Source organism: Seriola aureovittata, chromosome 1 (assembly GCF_021018895.1).
Source record: "Seriola aureovittata isolate HTS-2021-v1 ecotype China chromosome 1, ASM2101889v1, whole genome shotgun sequence".
Taxonomy (NCBI): domain Eukaryota; kingdom Metazoa; phylum Chordata; class Actinopteri; order Carangiformes; family Carangidae; genus Seriola; species Seriola aureovittata.
The window spans coordinates 1,842,523-1,866,409 of record NC_079364.1 but is presented as its reverse complement, the minus strand read 5'-3'; the positions used below and the strand labels follow the sequence as shown (position 1 = coordinate 1,866,409).

The window sequence follows — 23,887 nt, the reverse complement described above, 5'->3', positions numbered from 1 at the left end:
TTGAGAATTTCAAGTGGCCCATGAGGATCAGGATCCACCACGCTGCTGTAGTTTAAGAGACACGTGATGTAAACATTTATAACCTCAGGACAAAGGAGGACAGTACACTCCAGCAGCTTTGGAGTCGACATAGAACCTTATAGAGAGAAGTTCTTCAAAGAACCATTTCTGTCGCTGGCTCCTTATAGCAGTGGTTCTCAAACCTTTTTCACATCAAGGACCTTAAACTGACACAAATTAGACCACAGAGTTTTTAAACCCACGACCAAAACAGTCAATCATTCCTCTTTTTGCAGGGGACTCCACTTTGAGAACCACCGCCTTAAAGAACCCCACCAGGAACCATCAAAGACGGGTTCTTGCAGGCACCTTAAGCAGCTTCGCAGCCGTCCAATAAGGAGAAACGCTGGGTGGAAAAACATCAGTTCACAGTGACAGATCACATGACAAACTGAACACTACATATTATTTAATGTGTGTTTTATATTCTCAACCTTAATTATTCCTCTTTCAAACTAATTCATTACTTCATTTTATCCTAGTATTAGTATTTCCATTTCTCCAGTTTCAGATAACTCCTTTGAAGTTATAATAATTATAAAGCTGACACATAGAAATCAACCGCCTAGATCAGAGAACACCAGTGTAAGAGTTGTGTATTTATTGTGTGTGTGTTGTCGTCTTTGTTTTTAGTTTATTTGAGTTTTTCTTGCTGTTGACAGTCGTCGTGATTCACCTGGTTAAATAAAATAAATAATTGCAGCAGAATGTTGGCTAATCTACAATTCTAAATCTAGAAGACAAATCTTTCCCTCCTTTGAAAAAAAACTCAATATTAAATACAAATAATTAATGTGGTGTCAATTTATTGAACATATAAAGTGATAAAGTGAATCAACACACAACACAACATGATATTCAAGGATAATTACTGTTTGCAAACCTTTAAAAAACACACACACACACACACACACACAATGCAAAGCTCACGAGTTGTTAACAACAACCAGATGATAAAATGACAGTGGTCAGTTTAAAAGGAAAATAATTTTTTTGTGAATTAAAACGCAGCTTCATAAACATGTGGAATGAACTTGGTTCGACTGACTACAATCAAATATTCACGTAAAAAAAACCAAAAACATACGTTCACAGGAAAGTGCAAAGACTGAGCGGCCGAGCGTTGAGGTTATGAGTCTTTCACAACACAAACACTGTGATTCACCGACACGTTCACAGGCTCCACAGAAACAAACAAAAAGAAATACTACAAAAATCAAGCTTACACCCCCCCCCCCCCCCCCCCCCCCCCCCCCCCCACTTCATTTCCCTGAATTTAAAAATCCACGTCAACTCTCCCAGGCATCAAACTGAATCTTCTTCTCATGTTTTTAGCTCCTCGTGAGTCGAATTCTCCACAGGACGAGGCTGCGCCGCGCTCGGCCCAATGACTCCTTAAAGTTTAACCTTCTTTCTTTTAGTCAACTGCTTTTTTTTTTTCCATGTCAAGAATATTAGAAAATCTGTCAGAGACACTTTGAGTCGACATTTCAACAGAGACCGGAACCAGGTGAAGCCGCGTCCTGTCGACGTTTAAGGTGCTTTAAAGGTCAAACAAACGCACCTGAAGGTCAACAGTCCAACATTTACCTCATTATCTAGTATATTATATTAAGTCAGGGTCGGTTCAACATCTGGTCATGAAGGCAGCTCCCACAACAGGGTTCAGGGACCAACAGGGGCCACGAGTTACGTCAATAAAACCTGATTACCTGCTGGACCCTGGACCCCCAGGAACCCCGACCGCTTCAGGTTCAATTCAAGAGTTTTGGATCATTAGCTACCGTTGTCTGGTTTCGCATTTTTATTGTAAATATTTTATTGTAAAATGTTTCTGTTCATATTTAAAGTATCTGACCTGCAGCTCTTTTTTCTTCTTCTTGTTTATTGTTTCGCACCAAAACACCAAAGATAATTCCTCGTATGTGAAAACCTGCTTGATAATAAACCTGGTTCTGGTTCTGGTTCTGGTGCATGTTCCTCAATGAAGTTATATTTAATCTAATCACACTGAATATCTTGGGTCAGGCAACGCTCCAATATAAAAGTACATCATTTCAGAATTTCTCAGAAGCTGAAATCTTCGAGATTGAGACACAAGATTTGAACTTTTAAAGAGTGTGTGAATCCCTGAAGCAGATCCCTGCGAGGCGGGAGAATACCAGACATGACGAGATAAATATTCAACAGCCGACTCAGAAATCTAAATATTCTGGACGGAGATCTTCATACAGACTCACTTCACTCTGACCCGACACAGGAATAATCTCTTCTTCTTCTCTTCTTCATCGTGTGATTCACTGTCAGTCGTTTCCTTCACACCTTCGACAGACTCCCGGTGACTTCAGCAGCCCGACTGTTAAAGGGTCAATTCACCCAAATTACAACATAAACAAAAAACACCTTCTCACTTACTTTCCCTTAGAAAATTAAATCTGTCTGTACAAATAAAACCAAAAGCACGAGTTACTGAGTTATTGAAACACAAATATGACAGTTTTTACTCCAAAACAATAAACAATAACTCCGAAACCAATAAAATGTTCAACTTCCTGTCTGGTTTTTAGACTTTTTAAAGATGGCTCCTGCAGGATTTGAGCCGGGTGACACAGGATCTGGTCTACGTGAGTTCACCTCGGCGTTGACACAAAGCGGAGACGTTGATGACGCTTCAGTTGGACCAGGCGTAGGCGTACAGGCCGTTCTCCCTCCACAGGTCGCACTGAGCAGCAGAGTAGTTCCGGGACAACGACAGCTCGTTGGACAGGAGGGCAATGGCTGCTGGGTACTCGGGCCACTCGCTCCCCATCTTACCTGTACGACAGAAAGGAGGAGGTGAGACTCTGGCACCAGACGATTCTTCTGACACCTCCGCCTTCTCTCTGTGAATCATCATCTGAAAACAGCCTCCGAAACAAAGAGCCTGATTTTCTTTGTTTCTTCTGGTCATCGATTGATGAACCTGCAGTAAATAACCTGATCGGGTTTGTTCTTTATATTTCAGATCAATTGCAGCATGAAATGTTGTTTTTGGCTGGATGTCGAATTAAATCTTACGATGAGAAAACTTTTGACATTATTTTTTATATTTTATAGACTAACTAAATAACAAATGAATTAAATTAAGGATGAAGGACGGTGGAAAACATTATAAATAATATTTCCTTTGCAGCCCTCCTCCTGCACAAAAGGGATGAAGTCCAAAGAAATCCTTTCAACTGACAAATATAAATATATATAATCAATCGATTTGTTGTTTGTAAAGATGTTTTAACAGATTTCCCTTCAAACGTTCAGCTGGCCTGTACATATTCACACAGCGGCCATTTTCCTCTGACTGAAGTCATATCAACAGAGATTCTGACAAACCGACCGATGAGCAACAGAAAAGACGACGGATAACGGATTCTGAAAGATCACTGCAGATCCAGCACATTAAGCCTGGAAGCCAAGTCACGTTTTTCGACCATTTACAAGATTTATTCAGAGACATTAAAGTGTTCAACGCTTCCCCCCCCCTCAGCGTGACGTCAGAGGAAAAATGCCAAACTAGCAGAATCAGGCGCAGCAAGTTCAAGAGTAACGGCGAGATGAAGACCAGATCAAAAGAGAGACCGACGTTCAGCGAGGAAACTTTTAAAATATCAAGAATTAAAAATGGAGTTTGGCGTGTTTGTGAAAGCCGTTCAGTCGCTCTACACCGACCTCCTGTGGTCGTACCTGCGAGGTCCAGGGAGCATTTGAAAACTAATTTGCACATGCAGTGGAAAACAAAGCATCATCACTTCCTGTACTTCACAGCTACAGGAGGTCTGATGCTGCTGAAGCTCAGCGGGATGAAGCACCGTCACCTGTTTTGGCGAAGCCGACGAGGTGACGTGTGACGAGCTCCTGGAAGCTCTTGTCGTGGTCAGAGAGCGGCTTCCCCAGGACGGACTCCAGACCGCCGAAGAAAGCCACGGCGTCCAGGCAGTGGAAGGAGAAGCGGCTGGGGAACGGCAGCACGTCTCCAGACACGTTGACCGGTCCGGACGGCGTGTGCGTCACCACGTAGCGATACACAGGGCTGTCGAGAGCAGCTGCAGACACGGAGAGGTTAATCACATTCAGATGAGTGACCGTATTGGACCTGGGACATCAACAGCTGGTGCACATCTGTAATATTCACACAAGTTTTTCAAATCCTTTTTTTTTTAACTTTTAGACAAGATTATTAAATAAAATAAAACCCTCAAGACGAGACGACTCTGTTTCTTCAGGGGAGAAAAGTTTCATAAAAGGAAGAATATTTCAAAACCACTGATGAAAGAAGTTGCTGTGTGAACGTACAACGAGCTGCTGTTTATGTTTGAATGCTCGATATTCTCGAGGGAAACTAAAGGAACTCATGTACAGAGGCCTTAAAGGAAAAATCTGATGTTATCTCAGTCTTTTTAATCCTCTGATTTCTCTGCTCCGTCTCGCTCTGACAACATCAACCTTTAAGAACAAAATATAAACTTAAATATACTTTAAAAACTCCTCAGTAACGTCCTCAAACAGCTGCTCACCGGATCTTCTCCAGAGGGACACGAAGGAAACTTCCAGCAACACTGATGTGTCTTTAATAGTTTCTTCTGGACTCAGTTTTGTCTGTGTTAATGATGTTTTTTAAGAGAGACGTGTTAAATACACAGAGGAGCAGCTGTTTCATTCTTCAGGAATAAACTGAATATTTCTGTTTTTTTTGTTTTTCGCTGGAAAAAATGACGATAGGATCAAAATCCCTGATTCATCATCGTCATCCGGACTGGTTGTTATGCAGCTCCAGAAAAACAGGCTGTGCAACATAAAAAAAATAAATAAATAAATTAAAAAAACCCAATGAACCGTGTAGAAAAAAACACCCATGATGCTTTGCGGTTGCCTCTCACAGCAGCTAAATGTCAGTTAACTCAGAGCTTCACCACTCAGTGACTTTAACGGCCCCTCAGGCACAAAACTCCACGAGGCAGAGAAACAGTGACGAGCTGCAGCAGCTGAAACTCAAGAGAGGAATCGGTCCAGCTTAGTTTTTCACAATAAAAGCATTTGTAACACTCATGCTAATGCTCTGAAATACGAGCCGCTGCAGGGCCTGAGTTTACCTGCGGCCCTCCTGGCCAGGTCGTTGTTGGGACAGGTGACCCTGATGTCGGACACCATGGTGGTGTACACTCTCTCCGGACAGCGGTCTCTGGTGGGACATCGGGCCGAGCTCGGATACAGGTTCAACGCCGCCGTGGTCAGATTCTCGCTGAAGGACCGGAGTTTCTCTGAGGGGGAAAGAGAAGATACAGAAACCGGACAGATCTGATCACATGATTGTTGTCTAATCAAACCTGCTGACTCTCATTTATCTCCTCTAACGAAGCCTGGGTGTTTATTACATATTTAAAACGTCGCTCTGATATCTTAATTACTTGGATTCTTCTCACTTTGTCTTGTAATTTAACATTTTTAACTCAAAAACTGTTGATTGTTAATATGTGTAATAACTAATTAAGGGGATTACTTGAAATCTTCATCCCTATACTCATGTTTTATCTGTTTTATCTTAAATTTTATTTACTTCACATTAAAAGCTGTTTTCGTCTTTTTAAAACAGTGTTTTACCTGGTGGTTGAGAGGAACTTTACAAATAAATCCGTCTTTTCACATCACTAAAAACAAACTCTCTAAATCACTTTCTAACCACTGAACTAATTACAGAACCAGACTTTTTAATAAACGTGTTAATCTTCCCGTCGTTGACAGAAACGACCTCGACGTCAACCAGCATCAGAAAACACAGCGAGGTCTTTACTGTCACTGACGCCGAGTCGAGCCGCCGCTGAGACTCGTGAGAAAAACTATTCCCATGAAAATTTCAACAAGCTGAACCTCAGCTCACTCTTCATCAAACATTCAGTGACCTGCTGTGCACGTCAGCTAGCGTGACATGCTACACACGCTAACTGCTCCTGATCTGACGTGTTATATCTTACAGGTAATCCAAACGCTGAGACATTATTGAAGCTGGTCCGGTTCTTCTGGGTTTATATGTAAACGAGTGTATTTTGTGTGTTTTAAGATTGTTTATCTCAGTATTTAATGGTGCCACATGTTGGGGACAGATGTGTGTTTTAAGGACTGGACTGATTGACATTACTCCTCTCTCTGCATTTAAGGTTCTATTGTTTGTTTTTAAAGCCGCTAATGGAGCAGCTGCATCACACACCTTTTATTCTTTTTTTAAATTAAAGTTATATTTTTGGGCATTTTTGCCCTTATTCTGACAGTACAGTGAGAGATAGACAGGAATCTGGGGGGGGGGGGGGTTTTATTGTCTGTTGATGTTGTTTCTCTGTGTCGTTTGTGTTTCCCTGGTGATGTGTCAGCTGTTTTTAAATGTGCTTTATGAATAAATTTGATTTGATTTGATCTGATTTGATTTGATTTGATTTGATTTGATCTGATTTGATTTGATTTGATCTGATTTGATTTGATCTGATCTGATTTGATCTGATTTGATTTGATTTGATCTGATTTGATTTGATCTGATCTGATTTGATGGCGGAGCCGGGGTGAAAGGTGAAAGGAGGACAGTCAGAAAGTTTAGTGGAGAAAAAGCTGCAGAATTCACAAAGGATTTTTTCTTCTGCTGAAAGTTTCTTCAAACTGAAATCTGTGGTGTGACAGTTCAAACATCATCCATATAAGAGTCAGGCTCTCCTCCACACCACCACCAACATCATCATCATCATCACCATCACCACCACCAACATCATCATCATCATCACCATCACCACCACCAACATCATCATCATCACCATCACCACCATCATCATCATCATCATCATCATCATCATCAGGGTCACTAACATCCACACAGCAGCCGTTACCTGTCACGAACCACCGGTAGTCCCCCCAGGTCCACATGGAGATGTTTCCAGCCGGAGGACTGTGGAGGAGACACACAAGCACCGAGTCACAGTTTGATCACAGGACGAGCCGATGACGGCGATGAACCTGAGCCAGGTGAGCTCTCACCTGAAGTCCGCCTCCTGCTCCGTCGTCCCGACGACGAACGGGACATCGCTGTGGTCTCCTTTCTTCTCCCACACCTCAAAAGGCGGAGCTTCCAGGACGAAGCCGTCCACCACCGCCACGGGGCCGACGAAGCGCCCTCTGGTGGGGAGATCTGTCGCGTCATCTGCTGCCCAGGAGGGGTAGTCCTGCCAGGGCACAGCCTGGGGGGGGGGGGTAATAATCACATCCCTTATTTAAGTTCAGTATCAGCAGCAAAATGTTCTTAAAGTATCAAAACTCGTTCTTGTTCTGCAGTAAAATGTGCTGATAAATGATTAAATATGATATTATTACATTATTAATCATGACTCATCGACGCTGCAGCTGCATTTTACTGAAATGAAAGTTCTGATACACGAATCTCTTTTCAGCTGCAGGATATTCTCTCTCTCTCTTTCTCCGTGAAATACTGAATCATTTTTCCTCCTGGGCTCTGAAGCACCTGCGAGGTTCAGGTGAGAAATCACACTCTGGATGATCTGCTAACGACACACCTGACGTGTGACACGAGGCTCCAACCAGGAACTGCTTTACTGAACGAGCCAAAAATATTTGGCGCTATTGATTTTAAGCTCATCATGTTTTATAAAATCTGATCTGTAATATAAAAAAAAAAAAAAAGATCTATAAAACTTTAGAATAAAAGTGCTGAGAGAAGGAAACAGAAATGATATTAAATCATGTTGATTCGGCTGATTTGATGTTTATTCCTGTGATTTTCCAGTTGTATCAGCAGCAGATACAAGTTTTTACAGTATGAGGTTTATGTTAAGAAGGAATTTTGGGAACTAAGCTACACCCGTCTCTGCAGCAGACACCTGGTCTCTGTGAAGCTTGTTGGGGACTATTTTCAGAGGCGGATTAATCCACGTCTGGTGGCGTCTCAGAGGAATCCGACCTGTCAGGCTCTGACACACACACAGGACTGGAGGAGGGTTTTTTCAAACACACATGTGGCTTTAAAACTGAACATATCACTGCATTTAAATCAAGAATTAATCGTCAAAAATGCTGAATTACAAAATAAATCTCACTCAAATTTACAGAACAAATAAAGGAAAAAGCTGAAGAAAAATGTAAATAAATATAAAATAATCCTGAGTGGCAGCTGGAAAATTGTAAAGTGACATTTAATAAAAGTAATAACAGCAATAGACAGTGTGACGACTGCTGCACTTATGAAAGTTCAGGCGTCATCCTTTTTACTGCCTGTTATTTCATCTCATCACATATATTATTCATTCTTCATCTCAGAGCTACAGTCAGACGTGTTGAACAGAAAACGACTCGTTCTTCTTCTCTTTTTAAAAAAAAAAAAATCTTAATGGCGTCTCAGAGTTAAGGTGTGGAAATACCTGTCTTCAATCACGTCTGCGGAAGATTCACAGGAAAAATAAAAAAGTATGAAATAAAAATTTTTCCATTATGTTCAGCGTCCAATTTCTTCATTAACTTTCACAGTAAAATTAGAAACTCTCAGGAGCGCTAATACCTGGATGGGACATTATAATCCATCAAAATGAAAGAGCAATTTGAAAATCGTGTCACGAGCGATGAATCAGATATTTCATGAAATCTCCAAATATTAAAAGGAGGAACTGCTCGACTGTATTTTACTGTTATTAGATTTTTCTCTGCTTCAACAGAAATGATTCCTTTGTTCAGATTTAACAGGAAAACTCCCACAAAAGTTGCGAGACTTGAGGAGGAAGTGGAGACGTTGTGTGTTTCCCACCTGCAGCACCTGTGAGACAGGAAGACGCCGGAGGCAGGTCGCGTCGCTGCAGCCCGTCTTCTTCAGGAACACCAGGTTGCTGGACTCGGCCTGCGCCAGCGTCGCGTTGTAGACGTACGAGCCGCTCATGTCCACCGCCGCGTGGAAGAGGCCCTTCGCCAGCGGGGACATCATCAGGGTCCACACCGACGTCCCACCTGCACCACAACAGGAGAAACGTGTGACTGAAGATCACTGAAGAACCCAGTCTGTGTGTCGCTGATGATCTAACGTATGACTCTGTAAAATGTAGTTAACTCTATTCAGGTTGCAACTAATTCATATTTTCATTAGAGATTATTTTCTTGATTAATTCTTTGGTTTTATTCTATGAAAAGCAGCAAATACTTCAAGAACCTGGAACCATCAGATGTTTTTCATTTTTGATTTAAAAATGACTTAAATGATTAATCACTATAATAATACATAAAAACAATTATTGACTAATTGCTGATACCAATTTTTAAACCTTTAAAGCTCCTCCAGTGTAAAGGTGTGTGTCCATGTGTAGTGTGATTATAGATCAGCTCTAGCTTCTATATTAATACTGTGAAAGTATCAAAGCCTCAGTCCACAGAGAAATGCACACAGCCTGTATTCAGAAACTGAGCCTTAAAACCAGCCGTCAGGACTTCTGGAACTTTGTGATGTCACAACAAAGCAGTCACCAAGCCCCGCCCACCTGGACCCACCATCCAAACCTTGCAGGATTTGGTTTCTCTGAGTGTTTTTACCTGAAATCTGCTTTATTCTTATTTGATCACTCAGAAAACAGTGAGCCAATCAGAAGAGAGGCTCAGAGCCTCCTCTCTTCTGATTGGCTCACCGACCTGTTGTTACTAGAGCTGCAGAGAGAAGCCTGAGAGAGGAGATGTAAAACTACACTGAGATGGTTTTTATATCTTCTGATGGATCAACACTTCAAATAAAACACAGAAGAAGAAGAAAATACAGAACCCTAAAATAAATTAATAATGAAATAAAAATTGCTCTGAATTCAAACAAACAGTATCTGACATTTCTCTACTGCAGCTTTATGTGTGTGTGTGTGTGTGTGTGTGTGTGTGTGTGTGTGTATATATATATATATATATATATATATATATATTTTTTTTAATAATTATATTTTCTTAAATTCATTCTAATAATTTCTTCATGTTATGAACTTTGACATTGTTTTATTTTTCTGAACAGTTTCTCTTTCTTTCTATTTTCTGCCTCTTAAATAAACGTATGTTGTCTAACACGTGTCCCGGCTTGAAAACCAGGTGAAAACATGAAGGAATCTCATTCTGCCGGTTTCTGCTGTGACTCTTTCCAGCGTCTTCACAGTGTAGACACACACTTTGAAAAGTTTGTCTGTGAGACTCACCATGTAGTCACAGCAACTTCCTGTTTCCGTACCTGAGCTCTGTCCAAAGATGGTGACTTTCCCTGGATCTCCTCCGAACAAGTGGATGTTCCTCTGGACCCACTTCAGAGCTGCGATCTGGTCCAGGAAGCCATAATTCCCTGCAGAGGAGAAGGAGTGAGGAGTGGGGGTGGGGGGGTTGGGGGAGGGAGGGATCAATTAGCAACGAGAACCTGCTTTGATGTGGCCTTGTTTCCGGCGTCCCAATTTCTCCGTTGGAAACAAAAAGCGGCCGGCTGTGGCGTTCTGGCAGCCTGAACTAAATTTAACTCTTTTCAAGCGGAGGGAGCGAGGAAGGAAATGGGGCATGGAATTAGGAGGATTCAAAATTAGAAACGTGAGAGCGGGAGAAAGAAGCGGCTCCTAGAAGATGAAGAGGACTCGTGCGCCCCTGTCATCACGCCATCATGTCATGTGAGGCTCTCTCTCATTTAACGGGTCACTTCACATCAAGGTCACAGCAGAGTTTTTTTTTTTTGTGGATTACGTAACAGAAATCATCCAGCTTGACTCGCAATGCAGCGATCTGTGTCCCACAGCGTTAACGTGTTAGCGTGAAGAGAGGAATTAGCTTCATTTATCCAGACGACATTAACATTCATGAAACATTCACATCTTAATGGAAAAGGGATGGACTGTTCAGCATTCAAACTGAGCACAATGCAAACACCATGAATATTTCAGGACTCTGCTTTAAGTGACACACACCCATTATCACTTCTTTAACACAATGTGATGCACCACACTGATCTCATTTAGGCTTTTAAAGCTTCCTGCGGCTGCACGGCGACGATCACACACTTCTCCAATTCCCTGATCCTCATTTGTGTTTTTTAACCGAGCGTGTAAAAAGCTGTTTGTTCAAACTCTGCTGCGTTTTAATGCACTTTGTTTCAGCTAATTTAGTCCAGTGAAAACGCCGCCCTTTGACCTCCGGTGGCACCAAATTACAAACATGAAAATGAGCTGCAAGCTGACTGAGCATTTAGCATTCATGTGCTACTTTAGCACAAACAGGAATGTATGTAACAGTCAATCTGCCATTAAATTTCACAATGACACACTAAAAATCAAGTGTCTTTTCTTTTACATAGAGAGAGAGTGTCACAGGAAGTCGTTCCTGCCTGTGGCCATCGAGCTATACAACATGTCCCTCAGAGCGTCTGACGCCACATCATCATTTCTTTATTTATACTTATTAAATTATTCGAACAGTGCAATTTATATTCATAGCCTTACATATTCTATTTTTTATTTATATTTATAGTATAAGTATATATTTTTATATTTTATGATTGTATCTTTACCTTTACCTATTACATAACTATATCTATTCTTTCTTTGCTGAGCGAGCAACTGCAACAAAATCTAATTTCCCCCTAGGATCAATAAAATATTCTAATGCAGACTGATACTGACTTGTTCTGACTGAAATATCTATTACTGCGGCTGTAATCGATCTGTTTGAATAATCATAAAATCCAGATATAAAACTTTTAATATCCGTCTTTTACAGTCTCCTGTGAACGTGTGACGCTGTAACCAGAGATCTGGTCACATGACGTGACAGACAAAAACATGGCCGACGCGGCTCCACTGGAGGCACAGGTTTAAAGACAAATGTGTGTTTGCATTTCAAATTTAAAAAGCATGAAGACAGTGAAGAAAAAAAAAAGTCAAATGTAAGATGTGCACAAAGAAACCAAAAGAAGAAGAAGTCGTGTTTATCTGTTGGTTCACCAGGTTATTACTGACCTCACTGACTCTCATTCTGATCAAAGAAAAACTGGCGTGTAACTGAAATATCTCTGAATGAATGGATTCAGGAAATCTCTGACAATACCCAGCCCTAACTGTTACCAACATTCATGGTCCCCAGAGCTTGAATCCTCATTAGCTTGGTGATCCGACGTTGTGCCACCAGCAAGTCAAAGTTTTCACTTGTGCACTGAAAGATAGATTTCCATGGACTTTGACTTTCATGCTGTAACTGCTTTGATGATCCCTTAAATTCTCTGGTTTATGACCAAATACCTGCCAAACTAATGACACTCCCTCCAGACTCAGCTGGACAGTTAGGCCAGGAACACAGTGGCTGCGTGGTGTGTGCGTCGCGGCTTCATTTTGGCGCACATGTTAACAGGATAGAGAAGACACTCACGGCTGCGTGTCATGATCTACAGATTCAGCATCTCACCCATTTTTCACGTGACGCGTCTCCCAGCAGAAACAGATATGCTACGCACACGCAACGCAGGCAGTGTGTTCCCGCTGTTAGTGCTAATTAGCAAATGCTACATACTGCCTTGCATGCACTGTATATAGACTGTTACTGTGTCTACCACAAACGTCACATCAGCTGTTGATGCTGATTGATGCTGCTCTATCCAGATGTTTCAGATGTTTCCTCTGTCACGAACACTGAACCAAACAGCCGGTTTACCTCGTGTGTTTGTGTCGCCGACTGACCTGAGGTGTTTCTCGGAGAACCTTCTCTCAGCATCTCCAGCGCCAGGAAGCCGAAGGCGTTGAGTCTGTAGTTGAAGCTGACGTAAACCATCCCCGTGTCTGCGGCGAGCTTCTCTGTGGGCGAGTAGCCCGGCTCTCCCCCGCTGAGCATGTGCAGGTATCCTCCGTGGATCCAGACCATGACGGGCAGCTTGGCGTCGGGGCGCAGCGTGGGCGTCCACACGTTGACGAAGAGGCAATCCTCCTGGCCCATCACCTTCCCCGCGCTCGACATGGGACGCACCTGAGGGCACATGCTGCGGAAGCGGCCCGCGTCCTTCACCCCACTCTTGCACACCGGGTCAGCCGGAGGAGCCCAGCGCAGGTTTCCAAGGGGCGGAGCGGCGTAGGCCATGCCCTTAAAGGAGTAGGCGCCATTTTTCTGAGGAGGAAGGATTAAAAAAGTGACTTTAAAGGAACCAGACGGAGCAGATGTTAATGTGAAACAGGCCTGGTGTTTGACATCATCAACCAATCAACAACAACTCTACTTTCAGGCTTCTTCTTTCCACTGCAGAATGACAGTGAAAACACCAGCAGACAGAGAGGGTTCACTTTGTCCTGCTGACACAGTTTACATTAAACACAGTGACAAGAACACAATGTGAAGAGAGGATACAACAAACCTCTGCTGCAGCTCTGCAACAGTCCATTTAACTCTAATCTGTTATTAACCAGAAACTAACAATTAAACCTAAATAAATAACTTCGTTTTTTTGCCTCTTGTTAGAATCAAACATCAAATCATCATGTTTTAAGCAAAAAGGTTTTCATGTGTTGTGGTGTTTGTTTCCACCTCTCTCTCCCTCTCTCTCTCTTTTAGCTCCATGTTTGGTTTCCACCAGCTGCTGAGGGAAACATCTGGCTCTTTACTCTGTTCACCAGCTGCTCTCTGACTGAGTGTGTCTGCGGTTTGCTGCTGAGCAGGTAGAGGACAGTGTGTGTTTTTACAGATGTTTATCTGAACACAGCTGGATGAGAGTGAAGCAGAGCAGTGACGTTGTGTCCGGACAGATAAACAATGAGCTGAGAGTCACTGTAAAACTCTGTAAAGCTGAGGGAGCTGCAGATTCAGCTGATTATTCCTTTAATTATTTCATGTCATTTGATTCAGAGTTATTATACAAATATCACTTTTAGCTGCTTTGAATAAATTATCTATGAACCTATCTGCTCAATGCTCATTGGAAGTTTTTTCAAATGTCCAAAACTCAAGACATTGAGTTTACAATCTGAGAAGCTGGAATCTGTGAGCGGCATTTTTAGGACTTATTTACTTTGAGGATTATTAACATGTTTTTGTCTGATTGATGAATCATTGCAGCGCTTCTGTAGAGTCATGAAAGCTTTGGATGTGTCACCTCATCAACTGTCCAACACACTTAAACAGGTGAACATTCAAATGATTTCAAACTGTTGTATTTTAGATTTTGTATTTTACTTTTTTGCAATTGACTGTTTTAATGACATTATACATAAACACTAAACGTTTACTACATAAACACACTAAAAACTCTTTGTGCAAAACATTAGTTTTATGCCTTGTTTTGAAACTAAGTTAAAGTTCATTTTTCCTATTAAATAAATAAATAAATGAACTGATGTGTGTGACTGTGAAACTGGTTTGTGTCTGCTGTTCTCTGTGTGAAGTGGTTTCTTCTGTGTTTTGACTCTGTGATAAACATGTTGTGCAACAGTAACTGGAGCTTCCTTAAAGGGAAACACCATGAAGGAAAAATACAGACAGTGTGGGAATTATAAGAAACACTAAATGTAAAGTGATGATATGAATCTGCTTCATGCTGAATTCACTCCTGCGGCAGCTCAGTGCCAAAGGAGTTTCATTACAAGCTCTGCTTTATTATCGTTTCTGCAAGAACTTAAATTCATAAATAATATCTATGACATGTTGTTAGGGAAGTGAAAACCAAAGAGGCTTTAAAACAAGGAACTAGATGTGCTCAGAGGTCACAAGTTAAACTCAGGTTTAAAAAGAAAACTGCACTTTTCTGAGAATAAAATGTTTTCAGTAAAAAGACAAACGTGTTGAGGTCACGGTTTTCTATACGAAACAGAAGACGTTTACTGTGATTGAAAAGTGAAGCAGAAAGAATTAAGAATTTGGCTTGAAAAATGAGCAACACTGAGATTGAAAGTGGCAGATAATTTACCACTGAGATATGTTGATTCTGTTAAATGTCCTCAGGTGATGTCACCTGAGTCAGCGTGGGACAGGTGACTACAGGTCTTAAAAAGTAAAACAAAAACATCTGGGGGTGTGGAGTTAGAAAGAAGTGAAGCCCCCCCCCCTTCATCTCTACATCAGCTGCCACCCCAATCTACCACCAAACTATCAGAGGTTGAGTTGCATTGTGGGTAATGTAGGCGCCAGGTTTTGACAAGGAAGAGTGTGTGGAATATGGGATGGGATGAGAAAGTTGTCTAGAGTCGAAACTCACGTGTCTTCCTCTGTACTCTCCACAGTCCGTCGCCACCTGGGCGACGCCCGGCGGCAGCGTCTGGGCCACGTAGCCCAGGTAGGTGGCGAGGGCGAGCAGGGAGAGCACGCCGACGCAGATGAAGAAGATGCAGCGTCTGGAGAGCACCAGGAAGGGGCTGATGTAGTGTCTGTGACGGGCGTACTGCACCTCCTCCTCGTCCTCCTCCTGGACCAGGTAGCGGTACTCGGTCCTCTCCGGGACCTCGAATGCGTCCTCATTCATCTTCGCTCTGGGACAGAAAGAAAAACAACAGCAACAGGTGAACAGAAGAGCTCACCTCAGATCAGATCAGGTTTACTGTGGCCGACAGGTGCACAGTGGAGCTCCACATGCTCGGCTGCAGAAAATAAAACACATGTGTTGACAAGTGGATTCCAAAGACCTGTTCAGCATTAACAGAAAGGTGTGTGCGTGTTTGCACACCGTTTCATAACCTGCCTCTCAGACAGAGGTCAGAGTGGACGCCTGGTGTTCGTCCGTTACTGGTCTCTGAGTCAGGAAGGAGCAGAGAGTCTAATCCTGCTGAGGACCACACTTTCATTTCTCATTCGCTCTAATCTATTGTTTCCAGAGTGAGAGGAAGTGCGAGACACAAAGACTCAAACACACGACAAACTGATCAAAAAACACCTTTCAATATAATGTAGTCCAGTACAACAACATCCACTGCCACCTGAAGAATAAACATGAACATCTTTCTGACAGCGTCAACAAAAACAAAAAAGGATGATGTGTTGTATTGCATTCGATTGAACAGGTGTACCTAATAAAGTGGTTACTGATATAATAAGACATTACCAGGAGTCATTCATACTTTAGTTGTTGTTTTTTATGACGCTTTTGATGTAATTCAGTGTCTTTTTACTTTACCTGCATCTTTACTTCATTAAAGGATCTGAAAACTTCCTGTAATGTGATTAATGTGTTTTTCCTTTCTCTGACATGGTGTGCTACAGTATTTCTGCACGTGCATGTCATTTTCCTGTCTGTATTTATGTCATTAAATTAGTTAAATCTGTCCTGACAGGCGCATGAAGCCTGTCGTGATATTTCAGACTCTGTCTTCATTATAAACAACAAACAGTAAATAAGGTGAGTGGAGTTCAGGTTCAGGCAACACGCAAACACAAAGGAAGAGGGAAAAAAAGTGCGGAACAATCAGCGGATATATCAGGAAAACCCACCCAGAGGTTCAGTGTTCAGCAGAGGGAATTAATGCAGCTCAGTTTTTAACAAATATTATAATAATAATCATCATAATAATCATAATCATAATAATAATAATGATAGAAATACTTGGTAAAATACTAAATATATTCAGTTTTGGAGTCAAACGTTCAGCAGCGTCTAAATATTCAAAGTCTGTCGTTTTAACAGACAAATGTGCAGCTTTAAAATAAAAGAAGAAGCGGATGAAGATCGTAGATTTAACGTGTTGACATGTGAAGTGACTCCCAGTTGTTTTGTTGGATCCCTCCATGTTTTCCTCTCACTTTCTTGCCGTTTCCTTTTCTTTTTCTTTTTCAGATAAACTCCCTCAGACTCTCCTCACTGTGACTCTGATCTGAGAGCGAACACATGACAAACACGATGTTTCACTACTCACCATGTCCGACACACACACACAACTCATGCAGGAGAAAAGTCCAAACACTCAAGTTTAGGCTTTAGTTTTCTTTTCTTTTTCTTTTTTTGCTCTGGGTGGAGCGCGCATGTCCTTTCTCTCTGTTTTTGACTTTTAAAGAGACAGTACACTGAGGACTGACAGGAAAACACTTACAGTTTATATCTCCATGTGTTTACTCCAGAAACCAACCAGGAGCTGGGCTCAAATTATTAGTTGATTAATCAATTAATTAACTGATAGTAGATCACATAAACTCTATAATATAGATTGTACATTATATTGAAGCCCATGGACATTGCTGTGTAATACAAATTACAAATTGTAGTTTCATGTATGTGTATTAACAAACATTATTGTGGTGTGTAGGAGAAAATACAATAAAAGAGATTAGCTTAGTTTTACAGGTGTGTTATACAGGATTCACTAAAATACTTATTTCTCCTCCAACATGTCCATAAGTTTATTAGTACCTGATTCATACAATACAATTACACTGTAAATCAAAATGAAGTGTTACCAATATCATCATAAAAGCCTCTAACCCTCACCGGAGGAAGTCAAGAAAGGTTTGACTTCAGGGATGTTTGGGATAAATAAATACAATCTGAATTGACAATAACGTTAATTTGGGCTTCAGGGGATAATGACAGACATTTTTCACAATTTCCTGAAAATTATACACTGAAAAATAAAATCAATCAATTATTATGGAAAGTAATTGTCAGAGGTAGGCTATTGATTATGAAAATAATTATTGATTGCAGCCGCACAGTTCTCTGATGGAATAACACTACATTTCCAAAGGTTTTCTGCCTGTTAAATACTTCAACAACAGAAAAAGCAGAATCAACAGGATAAAACACAAATTTAAAACAAAGGAGCAACAAATATAAACTAAAAGAGTTCGGGTCATTTCTCACAATGTCTGTCTTTTTTTATCAGTTGTGAATTGCAGTTTTATTGTTTTTTTTTTACGTGCTGTGAGTTTTGTCTTAAAACTGTCTCATTCAGCTGTCTGCAGGGACACAACGTCCTCATGTAGATACTGGTGACGTGTAACCTCGTTGATTCTCTTATCACCACTCACAGTCTGTGACTCTGGCAGCACCGACGTGTCCAGTTGTGATGTGATATGTTGGAGGCCTTGTCTCCTCAACAACTGCTGCTCTGTGGAGCGGCGGCTTGTTATTTTGCAATCTTAAAATGAAATCATTAAATTCATTAATGAACAATGCCAGAAAGCTAGCTGCTAATGCTAACAAGCACCCCCCACTTGTTATGTGTGATCTAATGCAATCATTAAATTCATTCATCAATGCTAATGCTAATGCCGGGGAGGCAGCTAGCTTGCCCTGAACCGGGCCATGCGCCCAGACATACAATGCATTTAGAAAGTATTCATACTTTATTTATTTATTTATTCTTTAAATTTTCCTATTTATTATTCTAATGTTGAAATTGTTTAATTCATTAATCAATGTACAATGCAAGCTAGTAGTCATGAGCGCAAATGAATGGGGGGCAGCTTTATATATTGTACGTGCACACATTTCTCTCATTATCATTATCATTTATTGCAATTATTATGTCATTGTTAGCATTATAATTGTTATCAATATCATCATTATTGATATTTTTACAATTATTATCGTTACTATAATTGTCATTATTATTGTATACAATCAACTTTCATTAGAACATCACACACATAAAACATGTCACTTTATATATACATCAATAAAGAATGCGCCCGGCCATATACATATATATATATATATATGTATATATATATACACACACACACATACATATATGAATATGTATAATATGTGGCTTGAATATTATAATTAAAATACTTGTTTGGAAACTTGCTGTCTCTGATTTGTTGTGAAGGAACTCATTGACATAATTATGAAGTAATGAGGAACCACTAGTAACAACTCTGACGTATCACTTTACTGACCAAAGCTCAAAACTGTAAAATCCACCACAATATGCTGCTGGATTTCACTTTAGTTTACAATGCAGTTCTGTTGTAATGTGTTGCAAATTACCCCCAAAGACAATAAAATACTGCAAACCATTTTGACCCTATTTTTAAACCCGACTCTAACTGGACAACGACAGTCGGATCAGAGGGCAGGTGGTTCTGTTGCCTTCATATCCACAGCATATCCTGAAAGGATTACTTTAATTTTCTCTTTATCAGTGTACAGACGTTGACAAAAGCACTTCTTTCAGGATCTTTGTGTTAACTCACAACTAATGTCATTTTTTCAGATTTTAATCGCATTGTCCTTTTTAACAAATACAAACCTCTTCACACACACCAACTGGAATTTCTCCTGCAGATTTATTTTACAGGTTACGAAGTTTGATTCACAACTACATTTGGAATTATTTGTGAAAATCACTTTAAAAGTAAAAAATCCTTTTGACTCTAATTTGAGCCACACAGTGTCACACACTGTGGAAACCTTTGAGTACACAGACATGTCTTTTTTATGTTTTTGTGTAACCTCAACATTGATGCTTTGTTCATACCTTTGATTCACAGTCTTTTTTTTAACAAATACAAGTCTCTTTGACACGGGCACAACTTGAATTTCTAGCAGATTTATTTAACAGGTTTACAAAGGTTGATTTACAACTACAAAGATTGGAATTATTTGTGAACATGTACAAGTTCAAAATCATTTTGACCCTAATTCGAGCCCATATACGTATGATGGTTGATGGTTGTGGGGACCTCAATGTGGTTCTGGCCTGGGGTGGATTCTGGCGTCCCTAATAAATGTACCAAATAAAATGACTTTCCATTGCAGGGCAAATAAGGACATTTTCTTTTGACTGTGAAATGTTTTTGAAGCACTCAAAGGACTTAAGAACATAAGATTTATCAATCATCCATTAAAACCTAACTTCTGTAAGAAAAACAAGACTTTGTGAATAGAACTGAACAGATGATATCAGAGGTGAGGGAGCTCAAAGACACTGTGAAAGACACTGTTTTTCTTTCTTTTTCAAGTTATTTTTTGGGCAGTTTTTGCATTTATTTAGATAGGGACAGAGAGAGAGTGACAGGAAAGTTGGGGAGAGAGAGGGGATGAGATGCAGCAAAGGGCCATGGGTCAAACTCAAAGATTAATTTGTTCAAGCATAAACGCCAAAATGTGACATTTAAAAGTAAAGCTAACTAAGGCTTGAGGTTTTTTTTTTTATTGGAGCATGTCGGGGGAGTTTTTATTTCTTCAAAATCAATAAAGCGTTTTTCCAAAATCATTTTCCATTACCGTGTTCTTCGCCCACATTACATATTGATTACTCACACTCAAGTTAAAACAAAGACATTGAGCCTAACTTGACTGATATTAACACATTTGATGCATAGAAAACATTTTGATTGCTTTTAGAGTAATTACTATAAATCTATGCTCAGAATTTAAAATACAATCATGTATGAGAAGGCACCTAGGCCAAAACTGAATACTTCACATACATATATATTAGTACTAGGCACTTGCACATACATGCATGCTACCATGCAGATACATACATAAAGTACACACATATACATGTATATACATGCATATGCGATATATATATATATATATATTGATAAAAACATACATAGATATGCATGCATAATGTGAGAATATGTGTATGAGGGTATATGAGTGAGCGTATCCATGTATCCGGAAGGCACCACACTTTAACTGAAAGTTGCCACCACTAGGTGGCACACCAACCACCAATAAACAGAAGAAGGAGTAAAGATACAGGTGGAGGCAAAGGGATTGAAAAATAAATTAATTCTCAAATGTTCCTCTTTGGCTGTAATGCAGATGTCCCTCTGTGTAGTCACCACTCTGGTCTGGAGCAGTGTCCCGTCCACAGCACCACCCAACCATCCAGGTCAGACATCCACCACCGTGAGGCACAGGAAGCTAGCCGGCTAGCTAATATTACGATCCACCTTAAGACAGAAACTACAACTGCTTACGTCTCAGACCCATGACAAACTGTTAACTAACATGTTGTTTACACACAGTTTTAACAGAAAGACCGGACGTGTGATTTAAATGAAGCTATTTTAAGATGATACAGGCTGTTGTTAGCACTGCTTACCTTGTATCGTGAGAGAACAAAACATTGAACCAAAATGGCGTCCCGTACGGAACGCACCTCAAAACTACGGTGTCCCACAGCGGTCAAACAACACCAAAACCGGGATTCACCTGGGAATAAACATTGCAACTGCCACACACAGTGGCTCATTTAGCCTACTGCCCTACACATGCATAACTGTATGTATACATGCATGTACAGTATATGCATGCTAGTATGCATGTATATGCAAGAGCTTAGTACCAGTATATTTGTATAAGTGAAGTATTCAGTTTTGGTCTAGCAGCTTCTCAGAGAATTGACTAAAACTGAGTGACACACATTAATATTGTGGATAACAGCAAACTCAGAATAGATTTATTGAGCACAGAATAGATTTTAGTTTGCTCAGGTTACAGTATTATTTGCTCAAAAATATCAATTTTTCAAAGTATAATTTGCCAAATATATTTGTCTGTGCACAAAAAGTCCCACTGTGCGCTCAGGAATGAGGCACAAAAATAACTCCATACTTTTACAGTAATTACTATAAATGTTTGCTTAGAATCTAAACTACATCATGTTTCCCTTTTACTGATATTCAGTTTGTGATATGCAAACGTTTGTGTTTGTCTATTTTACATTCAGGCCAGTAAATGTCACACTGCTCACATGAAGCATCAAGAAATTAACATTTTCTCGAACCAATTTGCTGAGAAAGTAAATTCAAAGCCTCGTCTCTGTCGGACTTTCCTCCGGTACCGGGGCAGTAGATTTCTTCGTGCAGACAGGATATAAAGCGTGGGGGGAGTTTCAGAGTGTTTAGACCGCGGACTGTTTTCAGAGCCAGGTATGGGCCAACTGTGACCTTCTTGCTTTTTGTCTTCCATATTTAAAGCAAATCTGGTGCCTTTTGGGCGAAATGCCTGTATGTGTTCGTTAAATCAGACAGATGTGCGCACCTCTGGTTTTTCCCTGCACACCCCGTTTCCTGTTCGTCCATTTATGAAACTGTCACAGGTACGAAAAGTTTCGGTGTTTGTTTGTTCCCCAGTTTACTTTTCTTCTGCTGTTATTCAAATTATTCTGGCAAAGACTCGGCCCGGGTCTGGGCCCAGAGATTTGGCTGAAGTGCCCTCCGCCTTGTTTTCCGAATCCAATTACCCACAACCAGGCCTGAAGCACGCCACCTGTGCCGGACTGCCATTACTTTTCTGGCGGTAGGCCTGAACGGCGTTTGTTAATTTCCTGTTATTTTCCCCGTGCCAGCCCTTCCCTTAGATGCAGGAAGGACTCAGATTACATAACATGCTGTTTTATTAAAAGACACATTTACAGAACACAAGTGCTCACATCCTCATGGACACAGAGTAAACCAGCATGAAGTCCACAAGCAGCAGCAACAATCACTGAACGTACAGTTCATTAATTTGAAAGTAATTTTGACTAAATAAAAGGCTTAAATGTCACATGTGTTACTCCAGTGCCCAAGGACAGTTAACTCTGTATTATCTGTCCTAAAGCAAAGAGAATCCATAGATTAACACAAAGGACACTGACTTTGTGAAGAATCAACAGTTGTGTATTCCATTAAAATATTGATTAAATGTCAGAAGTGACAAATGAAAATGTGGAATGCAGGAATTGCATTACTCTTTTTAATTGAACCCCCCACATTAAGAGCTATTGAATGCAAATCATGAACTAATAAAGCAGGAAAACAGACTCTGGATGTATAGACTTGCAAATGTCATTCAAAAAAGTCAAAGGCTTGTTTTCATCAGTCAAGCTACTGAAGTTATAAAGCTGAAATTACTTTGAGCCACTAAATTACCTCCCTAACCCCATAATCTACATTAGCTGTGTAGTGCGCCGCCTAACAGGCCTCATCCAGATTCTGAATTGGATATAAAAATAACAGGCTAAAATGATAAATATTAAAGTCATTATAGAAGCCTATTGGGAACTTTATTAAGATGATTGTGTAAATTTGAAAATGAAAATGTAATTCTATGATAGCAATGCAATTTTTCACACATGTATGTGTTCTAGGATTACACTGGACTTGACTTTCCAGGGACAGATGAGTGGAGCTGAGAGATGGAGCCTCATATTCACTTCAGAATACTCAAGACATTTACTTGGCCTTGTTGTGGATCCAGCTCTGCTCAGTTAGAGCAGCACATATTATTATGGTCTGGATTTAAATATAGATTTGTCCTCTAAACATTAAATCTGTGAACTCTTCTCCAGCATAGTGTCACAACAATAGGTGTCAAGATTAGTGATGCTGTTTGTGCCAAATTCATTCCCCGCCTGTGTCATGTAAATTCAAAATAGTCACATCAGTGAATCTTTGCCTCTTTTTATGTGACAGTAGTGAAAACTAGTCTTTGTCACAATCTGTTGTGTCGTGGTTTCAGAATGATGGAGACAGAGAACAATATGATGCAGGCTCAGGATGATTTTTTTTCTTGGGCAACTTTTATGTTTTTCCTAAATGATGAACATGTGGCTTGATACAGTAAGCAGCCCGGTTGACAGGTAAGTCAATGTTTTGTTTTAACCTGTATGTGAGGGCAGATGTCACTTTACCCATTGCCACACCCTCCTGCCCTGCAGTAACCCTGGCTTTCCTGCCTTTCAGCCACCTGACTTTTCCCCACCCACCTGCTCACTGGTTCCCAATTACCTAATCAGCTCTCAGTATTTACACTGGCCCATTTCCTCATTCTTTGCTTGATTTGCAGAGCTGGAGTTTTGAACTTTGATCACTGGTGTCTCTGAGTCGTGCTACTGAGTCCTCAACC

General features: G+C 40.5%; 1 protein-coding gene across 1 annotated transcript; it reads right to left on the bottom strand.

The window, feature by feature from the left end:
- Window positions 1-848: 848 nt before the first annotated feature.
- On the bottom strand, window positions 849-17,076 carry si:ch211-71n6.4 (para-nitrobenzyl esterase). Its single transcript, XM_056376728.1, has 10 exons — window positions 16,950-17,076; window positions 15,302-15,572; window positions 12,804-13,224; window positions 10,328-10,435; window positions 8,885-9,081; window positions 7,111-7,310; window positions 6,963-7,021; window positions 5,187-5,354; window positions 3,912-4,139; window positions 849-2,874 (listed from the first exon to the last, which is right to left on the bottom strand). The coding sequence occupies exons 2-10, from the start codon at window positions 15,563-15,565 to the stop codon at window positions 2,732-2,734; spliced, it is 1,788 nt and encodes a 595-aa protein (XP_056232703.1). The 5' UTR covers window positions 15,566-15,572; window positions 16,950-17,076; the 3' UTR covers window positions 849-2,731.
- Window positions 17,077-23,887: the final 6,811 nt, after the last annotated feature.